General features: G+C 37.5%; 1 protein-coding gene across 1 annotated transcript; it reads right to left on the bottom strand.

Moving 5' to 3' along the window:
• Nucleotides 1–4655: 4655 nt before the first annotated feature.
• Nucleotides 4656–11806, bottom strand: LOC139136999 (solute carrier family 25 member 35-like). The gene is made up of 3 exons (XM_070704878.1): nt 11272–11806; nt 9164–9382; nt 4656–8017 (listed from the first exon to the last, which is right to left on the bottom strand). Exons 1-3 carry the CDS (start codon nt 11647–11649, stop codon nt 7763–7765), a joined length of 852 nt encoding a protein of 283 aa, XP_070560979.1. The 5' UTR covers nt 11650–11806; the 3' UTR covers nt 4656–7762.
• Between the last annotated feature and the right edge of the window lie 281 nt (nt 11807–12087).

Genomic DNA, 12087 nt, shown 5'->3' with positions numbered 1-12087 from the left:
GGAAAGCTAAACAAATGTATTACAACAGTATTTTTATGGAAAACAAGGGTAATACCAATGTAATTTGGAAAACTATCAAGCAAGTCCTCGGAAGTCATGAGGAAAAGGCTAAAAATACCTTGCCAGACAGCCTACGAGTACTGACAAATGGAGTGCATAATACATTGTCAGCAAAACCTGACATAGTAAATGCATTCAATAATTATTTCGTCAACATTGGACCTGACCTTGCCAACAACATCAATTCTCCTCATAAAAACTTTAATAGTTACCTCACTGAACCCACAACACATTCCTTTTTTATGTCCTCCACTACACAATCTGAAGTTCATAACATCATTTGCACCCTGAATCCAAAAAAGGCATGTGGCCATGACAAAATGCCAGCCAGACTTATAATTGATGGGGCAGCTATAATATCAAAACCCTTGGCATATATATTCAATCTTTCATTTCAGACTGGAATTTTCCCCCAATCTCTAAAAATAGCCAAAGTCACACCAATCTTTAAAAAAGGTACAACAGATGATCCAGGAAATTATAGACCTATATCAGTATTGCCCCTGTTAAGTAAGATTCTAGAAAAAATTGTCAATGCACGCTTAATTCAGTACATAGAAAAAAACAATATTTTATATGAGCATCAATATGGATTTCGTCATAAATACAGCACAAAACTTTCAATTGTAAATCTTATCAATTATCTTATCAAACAACTTGATAATGGCAAAGTAACACTTGGTATTTTCCTTGACTTCTCTAAAGCTTTTGATACAATCAATCATGAAATTCTTCTTTCTAAGCTTTCTCACTATGGTATTCGAGGTCTTCCTTTACTTTGGTTCAGAAATTACTTACACAATAGATCCCAACTAGTCTCTGTCAATAATAATGCCTCATCATACCTTAATGTTACATGTGGAGTACCACAAGGATCTGTCCTTGGACCTACCCTATTCTTACTATTTATCAATGACATTGCCCGTTCCTCCACATACTTCAATTTTAGATTGTTTGCTGACGATACCAATCTATTTCATACGTTCCCTGCTAACCAAGTTAATATAAATTTAAATACTGTCGACATTCACCTCAATACTGTAGTGGACTGGTGCAGGGCTAACAAACTTACTGTAAACTACTACAAAACAAATACATTGTCTTCAGAAATCATAACAAACATATTTTCTTGAATGGTACTCTACACATCAATAATACAGTTATCAATGAGGTTGAAGTGACATCATTTGTAGGTATTCACATGGACAGACATCTTAAATGGTCAAAGCACATTAAAATGATTAATTCTATTATCAGAAAAAAATTGGCATCCTTTTCAAATTGAGACAGTTTTTACCACGCAATATCCTTATTCTTCTATACAAAACTTTCATCCTACCACACATCACTTATGGTCTTGAAGTTTGGGGTTCAACATATCCCTCACATCTCAATAGTATCTTTCTTTCGCAAAAAATGGCAGTCAGAGCTATAACTTTCAGTGACTTCACAGCAAACTCAGCTACTCTTTTCAAACAACTTAATATTCTCGATATATACAAATTACATAAATTACAGATCAGTACATTCATGTATGATCTTATAAATAATAACTTGCCACACAGTCTTACAACATACTGTCAGTTGCCTTCTCATTGCTACAGTACACGTCATAAAATTAATGGTAACCTTTATGTCCCAAGTGTCAACACTTCCTTGGGTAAATTCTCGATATCATATACAGGCTGCATCTGTTGGAATACATTACCTAATCAATTAAAACAAAAACCACTAGAAGTTCGTTCAGACACTCCCTTTCAAGTCTCCTCATACACGGTTTTAGTGTTTTACATGACGAAGAGTTATATTCAACTTTACAAATATGTAATTCATAATATATAAATATATATATTTCACTATACATTTTTTTTTGTTTTTGTTTATTTTATTTTACATATTTTCTACTTACTCGTAATGTATTTATTTAGTTATATATTTATTTATTTATGTAGTTGTTCTTATTCACTTAGTTTTTTTTTTTGTTTTTTTGTTTTTTGTTTTTTTTTGTTTTTTGTTTTTAAGTAATGAAGAGTTATATTCAACTTTACATATATGTATATCATATTTAAATATATATATATTTTATATACGTTTTTTTTTTTTTTTCTTTTTTTCTCTTATCGTTTTCTTTTTTACGCATTTCTACTTACTCGTAACGTATCTATTTAGTTATATATTTATTTATGTAGACTAGTTGTTCTTCTATTCACTTAGTTACTTTGTTACAATTAGGTTACTTTGCAATCCCACTACTTTCATGTACACTACCCTCGATATACTTCAGTTTTCTTTTTTCTTCTTCGTTTCCTTGCTTTAACATCAAATGGCTTTGGGAACGGACTAGACTAGCATTTGCTATTTTCCGTTTCCATTTACCCTTTATCACAGCACAACTCAGATGTACATTCATCATTGAATTGTAATGTTATTATGATTAAGGGTAATAAAGATTATTATTATTATTATTATTATTATTATTACAGCTGCGAGTGCTGGAATAAGTTGTAACTTGAAAGCATCGTTCGATGGCCGATACATATAGCGAACAAGTGTTTGCAAAGGCGACACATCTGAGCGACACATCTGACACAATCCGAACTGCAGAGAGATCGAAAACGAATATAAGCCTAAAAGATACCGGCAACATCTCAGAGAAGTCCAAGTTAACTCTAGCCTTCCCGCTGTGGACGTTTGTGTCCCCCGAAAATGTATTGTGAACATCGTATAACACTACTGTCTATATGAAAACCAACAAAACAAAGCAAAAAAACAAGCATGTGTGTACCAGGCAACATTTCGGTTGACATTATTATGGTGCGTAAACGGGCCATTTTCCGCCAATAATTTTCCAAATTCATTTTCATTGCTATGAAGGCCTGAAGCACACAATTACAATTATGTCCCACGGTAGTCAAACGGCCGAATAATGGTCAACATTTAATATCATAATCAAAATTTCATGTTGACTGAGCCGCTGATATATATGATCATATAATTCACAGACGTCGTTTATTCGCTGCAATTCATTTTGATCCGTCACTTTGCACGTTTATAAATGATTTCTTCAGTTTTCCCCCACCACTTTCTTTTTATAACACACCTGTAACCCACTTATTAATTCAGAAAGCAGTTTTCAGTTTCCCATCAGATAGGGTCAAAATTAATATAGAAACTAGAAGAAAGTTAAAACAGAATGTTAACCCTCCCCAAAGTTTACATCCTTCCACCCCCTCAAGGATAATGAGAAAAAAAATGGCGGGAAATCGGTCACGGGGTGCATGTTAGGGGGAATCGCAGTAGAGGAAGAAAATTTAAAATGACAAAATTATGACTGTTATCATGGAAACTTAAAAACTTAATTGCGATGAGAGAGAGAGAGAGAGAGAGAGAGAGAGAGAGAGAGAGAGAGATGTATTCGGCTTGTGGCAAGTCATACACATCTCTTTTTTCACTAAATCTTGGAGCTGTAGGATTTACATCGCCTACAAACGTATAAAAACCTATGTAGCGTTCTTGCGTAATTATGTTGGTTGTCGCGTAGACTTGGTTCAAGTCTGTGATTTGTGAATGTTTGAGTGGGGTAAACGCGATGATTTGTGTTCTGTTTAAATGTGAAACGCGTGAGTGGGGTGAACGCGATGAGTGGGGTGAACGCTATACAGCATATACAGGGGAGTTTCTCCCGGAATCCGGCAGAAACTAACTCACTACTGCGCAGACTCAAAGGTAACGCGTTCAATCCGTAGGAAAACCTGGCCTGGGCTGCTAAATTCCAAATAGGTTTGTATGAAAAAAGAAGAGACATACGAGAAACTGCTGCAAATGATTTTATTTTTAGAAATTCACCGACTTGAATCAAGTCCAGTTGTCGCGAAGCATCTGTTCTTTATAATATTGCCAGTGGGGGCGCGCTTCTTATCCATATCTGGCACGCGTGCGGCCATGAGAAGAGCGGCCTACTTTTGTTATCTTGAAGGCGATCAAAGTGTGATTGGATTTTTGGGTTAATTATGTTTAGTCCATTTAAATGGCTTGGCAATAGACTGCGACCTAATCATGGATAACAGGAATTGTTGATACCATGCAACCCATGTCAGAAGGCATCCCCCAGGCAAGGTCTCACAGTTTACATTACCTTCTGTTCTCTCATATACATAAGCTTATTTCTTGTAAGTTGAAGGCTAGGCTGAAATTAATTGAAGAAATTCCCGAAGGAAACCCCCGATGAAAAATGTTTGATTGAAACCGTCTATCTGTCGTCTGTTTGTACCATTTTTCAAACACAAAAGACGCTGTCACTTTAAAAATACAAGAAGTACGATCAATTAAATTAAGACCTGGTTTTGTGACAAATACCAGTATTGCAAACGATGAAAAATTTTGCAAAAAGTTTTTTTTCCTGAAAAACTCAGTGAAAACCTACGGGCGCACATACGTAAAACAAAAAAAAATACCTAATTTGGCCTTACGCCCTGCACATTTACCAGTAGGAAATTTCCCCTCCACAAGTTTGAACTATTGTTAAAGGTCAGTGGTAAAATGCCAGGGGGTGACTGTCCTTTAGTTAGAAAAGAAGGGTCACACGAAATACAACATTCTGGTTTCAAAATCTTTTTTTTTATTTCAAGTGAAAACAATACACAAAACTCATCCCTGAAATTCCCATGATGCATCTACGTCAGAAAAATGTACAACAGTGAGAACAAATGAGATGAAGAAGTATAAATGCCTATACAATTGTTTCTAAATTGCTGGAAATGTTGCAATTGTAAGTGGGCAAGTGAAATAATTTTGGCAATAGAAAAAGAGCTTGCCTCATTCAGTAAAAAATTTCATAGTAATTTTAACATTTTCTACACATGTGAATAACACCATTTTGGAAATTTGTTGAGAAGGTTCGATAGTTATTAAAATTCATGGTTACCATGGTTACAAGCTACAATTCTGTAAATACACAATAAACAACTGATAAACACACCCTGTTTATCAAAAGATGTATCAAAACTGATATGTAGAGTCAATGATAAAAAAGATTCCTTTTATACATTTGCACTCCTGACCTTGAAAGTTAATGAGATGCATATATGATAATTAGATGCCATACAGACCAACTGAAAACACACAGTATTACAGCTACAGTTGAATGCTGAGGTAGAGTAAGTTTTACCAAATGCATATTTTGTGCTGAGTCCAGTCACTTTCAGCCCACTAGTAACAAAGCATTATGGGATGAATAAATTAGTGAACGTCTCCAATGACTGTGTGAATTTATTGTTGTAACTATGAAATATGAAAACATATTTACCTTATGCCCATATTATTATCTATTTTTGTGTGTGATAGAAAAGAAATTCTATGTGGACAAAAACTAACATGCCCTAAAAAAACTGTAAATGAAATTTGGTGATGTTGGTTATTTTGATGTATTTTCTGTTGGCAAAGAGGTTTCGTGTAGCTCTCATCTATAAAATATTGCTATACCTTTCCCTAAAGTCAGATTGGCCGATAAAAACATCCTGAATAAAGTTCCTGTGACACATTTCTATATTTAGTCTGTATATGCATTGTAATGCTTAAAATAACACATTATTGATGTGTGGCTACCACTAAAATTTTATCTCCAATTTATCAACATATAAATTCTCCTAACCAACCTTAACCCTTTCACCATAATGGTTTAGCCCAAACACATTGTTGTCAATGGTGATTGTGGACCCGTTTACAGGAAAGCGGGGGTGAACAGGTTTTCCCCTTTCATCACCATACTTAAGTACATTCTTATTGTTCTAAAAGTGGGGGATGGGTGAGCTTATTTGCTGGGAAATGGGGGTGAAAAGGTTGTGGAGATATCAGAACCACAGGGAACTCTGACTGAATGACAGTAAACCAGTAAATAGAAATAGTAAAAAATAAATATAAAACGGTCACAAAAAGAATAAACAAACAAGTAAACAAAATACACAAAAAGTAAACAAAAACAGGCAAATGACTTTGCTTGTTTTAGTTTATTGTCAGTTTTTTTACTGTTTTTTTTTCAATTTTTTTTATTTTTGTAATTTTTATTTACTTGTTCACTGTAATTCAGTCTGAGTTCCCTGTGATCAGAACACTGCTGAGCAACAAATACTAATCAATGTTGCATGTGATATGCAGATCTTATGATACTGTTTTACTGTTTATGTCTTAACAAAATACAAGTATGTGAACATGTCCCTTTTTCAATACTATTCAATCAGTGCACTTGTAAGGAACTCTCAAACCTGACACTGAAGGCAAATTCAAAAGGTGCGTGACAAAGTAGAATTTTTCAATTCAACTTTTGTTCAAGCAGAAATAGAGTACTGAACTTGCTATCATTATATCAAAGCACGGCAAGTTCAAGGCTAGCATACCATTGTGGCACGGAGCAAGGCACTTTACGCCTCCCTGCTTCACTGGGTAGAGGGCAGTGTGCAACTCATCTTTTAAATTGGGTTTGGGCTAATGTGCAGCATCTCGGAAGCTGTTATCCAACTGGTTGGCTAAATCTGACTGTAATCATTGAATTATACAAAACAGACTCCCTAAGTTGCAGTGAATAGCGACAATCGCTCAATCAGATATAACCTTACAAGCCAGCTGCACATCAGCAGTTGGGTTTTTGATTGACGAGTGATGGACTGAATAAAACAGTCATTGGTCATAATAACATTGTGGAAATAGCTAACAGCATTCAACCATTGCAGCATTTCATTTTGAAGCTGCCATATGTCATCTGTGCATTGCAGTACCTTAGTAGGCAGGGAAGGCATACTATGCCATGAGACAATTAAAGGGACTACGAGAAATCTTATTCCTATCACAGTTTCATTAATACTTTCTGTTTTCAACAAACACGCTGAACCTCTATACAATGAAAGGGCTAACCTGTTGTCATAGGAACAAATGACTAAATTTCATATGGCACTAGTAGAGTTGCTTGTAGTATTCATGGAAGTTAGCCAATTCTGTTACCCAATCTGCAGTAACACTACCATTCTTGTACAAAAGGCACAGAGCACAGTCGACATGGTGATTCTGTCAAGGGTATCACTGATACTGATAGTGAGACATTCTTACCGTTGACTGGCAATGGAATGTAATAGACAAAGCTCTCAATGAGGCCATTTCAGGTCTGTCCTGCTCAAGTTCAAGCCAATATAGCCTAGTTCAGTGTGCCGTTATAGCCATATAGGCCAAGTTTATGTTACGCAATTTCTTGGGGTCTTGCTGAGCCAGACTGCTGAGGGCATATCAGTGTTAGGCAGAGAGGCAAAATCAAAGACAATTGGGAAAACACTGAATAACTTTCAAATCACCATAGTCCCAAGGGATCCTAATTGCTTCATAAAGCTATTGAACTCCCTAAGAACACATCATCACTTTTCATGCTTTTGTAATGGAGATTGGACTCAGTGTCCTTCGGGTACACTGGCAGAGATAAGAATATGTGAAGTCGAGCGGGGACATTAGCAAGTGTAGTACGGTAGCAATGTAATTTGTAACCTGAGAATTGGCACCCTTGTGTCAGGAAAACAAGTTCGAGCATCAAAAGGCAAACCACCAATTGAGAAGTATGCGTTCAAGCATGTCAGTCAGCTGGCAAACAACAAACCAGGGACCTATCCCTTGTTTGCTTGGAGCTGCACATAAAATGTTCGTAATTTGTCCCAGAAAAGCAAGCTCAGCATCGTGTGTGGTCCCAGCCTGAAATAGGACGCCGCCCACCTTTGTAGAATCCCCAGATACCCTCCTTCCTCAGGATCTTCCAAAAGCAGTCAAGAAATCCTGTGTAGAATTTGCCCTTCCCGTTGGCATCCACGCCTTGGTTGTACAGGCGTGTGCTGACGACATCAAAAGGTGTCATGACGATGGTTACCACGACGCCGCTGATGCAACTGGCGGTGAACGGAATCATCCAACTGCCTGGCTTAAATATCTGAAAAAAAAAATATTTGAATGGTTACATCTATTTATTTATTTTACACTTCTTTGAGTGGACAGGTTACTCTTTTAATAAATTCTAATGGGATTCAAAAATTCAAAGAGATAGATATGGTTAATATTAAGTAAAACCTGTCTGAGAAGATCAGAGTAACCTTCTTGTAGATATTACTGTATTTGTGTTCCTTCTAACCTGAAAGATTTCTGAATTCTTTGAGTCAGTTTAGGAATTTCTGGAGATTTGCACGGGCCAGCCCCATACCGATGGTGAAAGGGTTAATGTATGCACGGTTTTCTCTCGACTGCGCGATTGCGCAAATTGTGCATTTCGAGCCATTGTCTGCCCTGAAAAAGTTGCTGACAGCGCAGATATTGCGCACAAAACACAACAAGCAAAGATGTCCACAGATATATGAGGGTGAATCAAGTGCATAGTGTAGGGAACTTTATATATATATATATATATATATATATATATATATATATATATATATATATATATAATATTATATATATATATATATATATATATATATATATATATATATATATATATCAATGATGGAATTGGGAAAATTCCAGCTTTAGCATTGTGTAGGCACGCGTATCGCAATACAACACTATCGTTTGATCGGATTTAAACCCCCTAATTCGGACCAAATCGTGTCCAAGGGAACAATTCCGTCAGATTCTGAGTTAGGGAAACGTGGGTGACAAATCGACAGAAGATGGAGAGCAGCTGAGCATATGCCATCACAAGCTGACAAACATCATGATGTCGATGTAAGTATGGGTGCTGCGTGCGATATAGATGATGCAACTGGTGACGAACATAATATCGAGTAAGCGCTTCCTAGGAAGGCAAAATCAACACCAAAAGTGACTGCCCCCTAAAGTGTCAAGTCCGCCCACTAATTTTGATGAATGGGGCAGAAAGTGCCCCTTTCAATGAATATGCAGAGAAAACTCTGTGTATGCTGCAGAGGGCGGTCTTGCTCCAATCTTGCATGTTACAAATACAGTTGTTGGGATAATTATACAACCAATTGTACACTGAAGTAGAACACTAAGAAAGACATTTTTTTTATTAAAACGCATAGAAATCCCAGTTTCACTTATGGCATCAGATGCTGCGTCTTACCTGACTCTTTTCAACATATTCTTTGCTGTTTGAAAACGTTGACAGTTGAGCCCCGGATCCAAACATGACACGGGGTATGGCACCAGTGACACCTCTCCACAGGCCAAACACACCGTATTCCTTGAAAATCCCTCGGACTGCCTGAAAAAATCCTGTGTGCGTGTGCTGATGTCCGACAGCAATGATATCTGTGGCTTGGGACTGTAAATGTGTCTTGATCTATGAGAGAGAGAGAGAGAGAGAGAGAGGTGTTAGTCTGTTCTCATACATCATGTTTCGGGGGTTCTCCTGAAGAAATCCTACTCAGTGAAACATAAATTGTACAGGGGTTGTAGGCGGTGTGACCCGTATATCCCAACCACTGCAAAAACACGGAATCAAAGAGTTTTTGAATCTATCTTGATCTGAGGAAGATTTTAAATGACAATGAAAAAGGTCAAAACAACCTTTTTTAATCGATGATTCAATCATCTGGTATAATCAGCACCGACGTGAATGACATGCTACCAGACATGTCTGTACCGATTTGACTAAAAATATCAATCATGTCCCAAACCACATGGCCTAAATTAATACTTAAACACAGGTACAAATAAAGAAAACATCAAAAGGCAAGTAAAGCTTTAGATTGACTACGCCATCAGTTCATGCCAAAATTTGGGATATAAAACAACAAATGTGTTGTAGAGTAACTCTTTTATAATTAAATTATTGAAAAAACACAATATTCTCATGCCTGATTGTTAAATACAGTCAGGCCAAGTGCATAGAGATATTGCTTAATGGCAGTGTCTGAAGTGATCTTCCAATTTGATGACTTGAATTACAGCCAGTAGAAGCAACTCTACTGTCTATGGCTGTACAAAAGATCATTTTTGACACAAAATACTTTTTACAGGGTTTCTCTCGACTGCGCTATTGCACAAATTGCACATTTCGAGCCATTTTCTGCCCTGTAAAAGTTACTGACAGTGCGAAAATGGTGCACAAAACACAGCAAGCAAATACGCCCATATGATTGGTGACCCAAGCGCATCGTGTAGTGACCTGTAAATTTGCTGTTGTTTCTGCCCCTAAAATGTCAAGTCTACCACCTTATCTTAAAGGGCTATAGTCATCGGAACTGCGCTCAAAGGTCGTATGGGACCCATACGACCCATAGCAACAATGTATCCAAGGCACAATGGTGATTGATGACAGTTAAAACATGTCTGTCATAATCTATCATCATATAATTTAAATGTTGCAGCTATGATGATGAGGTGCATCTTGATATCTTTTACGAAATACATTGTTTGTAAACAAGAAACTCCCACAGGCACAGTGCCGACGACTATATCCCTTTAATGAATGTTGCAGAAATTCCACCCTTCAGTGAACATGTAGAGAAAACACTGTTGTTACAGAGGGCCTGGGTGACCATGGTCTGTCCATCAGGCAAATCTTACAGTGTTGTGGTATCTTTGGACTCTTTTCAGGACTACCAGCTGGCAATGATGTCAGAAGGCGGTGATCATCATGTATTCATTTCTTGCAGTTAATTGTCTACGGCCTAGAGAGTACTGATGGAGGGGAAATAATTTTTTGAATGGGTAATTGTAGGGTCAACCCACACGGCGTAACAAGTGATTGTACCACCAGTGCCTCAACATCAAACATACATACACCCCAGTATGTGATCGTTGGCATTCTAATGGAGCAGATGATTTTACACAGCACTGTACATTTTCCATTCTGATATTCATATAGTCCAGGGTCATCCCGGTGAATTTTACCACAACATATGAACAATAACATACAGGCAGACAAAGGTTTAAAATTGGCAGACAAAGTTCTGGGTCAAGGCTTGTGTCACCGGCTACGCCTCCCACTACTACCGGCCTAACCGATAAAAACACATAGCCCCACCGGTGACGCAGAGATTTACCAAGGTCGTGTTGTTTTGCAGGTAGGGCAGTTAAGTCGAAGTGCCGAAAAACTTTGCTTGAATTATCGTTTGCTAAATATCTGCAAGAGACGACATAACAACTAACATTATAACCCCTCCCCAACTCCTTAGAAACTGAACATACACTTCATACAAGTTACCACTCTCAATTTTTATTTACCAGATACATAGGGCTTCCTACGACCGCTCCTGCGCTACCAGCAAAGGCGCCCGCAACGACACTCCTCCAATAAATCACATTACCATCTTTATCCTTCACTAGTCCAAAATTCACTAGGCACTGGAACGTCCCGAGTCTGGTGCCGTTCATTAGGAATTGGTAATACAGTGCTGGGACAAGTCCTTTCTGCAGAGCAAAGATCCCATCCACTCGCCCTATCGTAAAGAAAGCGTGGAAGACATTTCTGTAGCTCTTTACATACGTGCCTCTCGCTCGCAGTTCGCCTTGCAACTGCATGCGAGTTTTCACAACTTCCAGCGGATTGGTGAAAAATCCCGCGCAGCAGGCAGCCATTCCTCCCAGCAGAAATTCCGACATTCTGTAAGAATACTCACGTAAGCTGCTATAATTATCAGAGACAGTCAAATATGCAAAAATGCTGAAATGGCTGATTTACACCGCTCATCATGGTGTGTCTGCAAATTGTCGATACCGCGCTATCTGATCTTAGGTCAAAGGGCAATCGTGACCGACTATCTTATTATTGAACAGGAGTGGGTACCTTCCCTTAGGTGGGTGAATACGCGACGGTGAAAATAGAGGGCGACATACACAACTTGCAACCTGCATCTCTAACGAAACGATGAAGTGTTTTTGCAAGACACTTTAAATAGGAAAAGTACAATAAAATTGATCTCTTTAAATCGAATATAAAATATTAAATAAGATAAATGTGTAAGCAATTTCTTGTACAGTTTGAATGACGGTCTGTTTCAAAATCTGATTTAAACACAAATATATTTATCTACAGTTCTC

The sequence above is a fragment of the Ptychodera flava genome, chromosome 7 (assembly GCF_041260155.1).
Source record: "Ptychodera flava strain L36383 chromosome 7, AS_Pfla_20210202, whole genome shotgun sequence".
In the NCBI taxonomy this organism is placed as follows: Eukaryota; Metazoa; Hemichordata; class Enteropneusta; family Ptychoderidae; genus Ptychodera; species Ptychodera flava.
The sequence above is the reverse complement of the archived record's forward strand: the minus strand, read 5'-3'. Positions and strand labels throughout refer to the sequence as shown.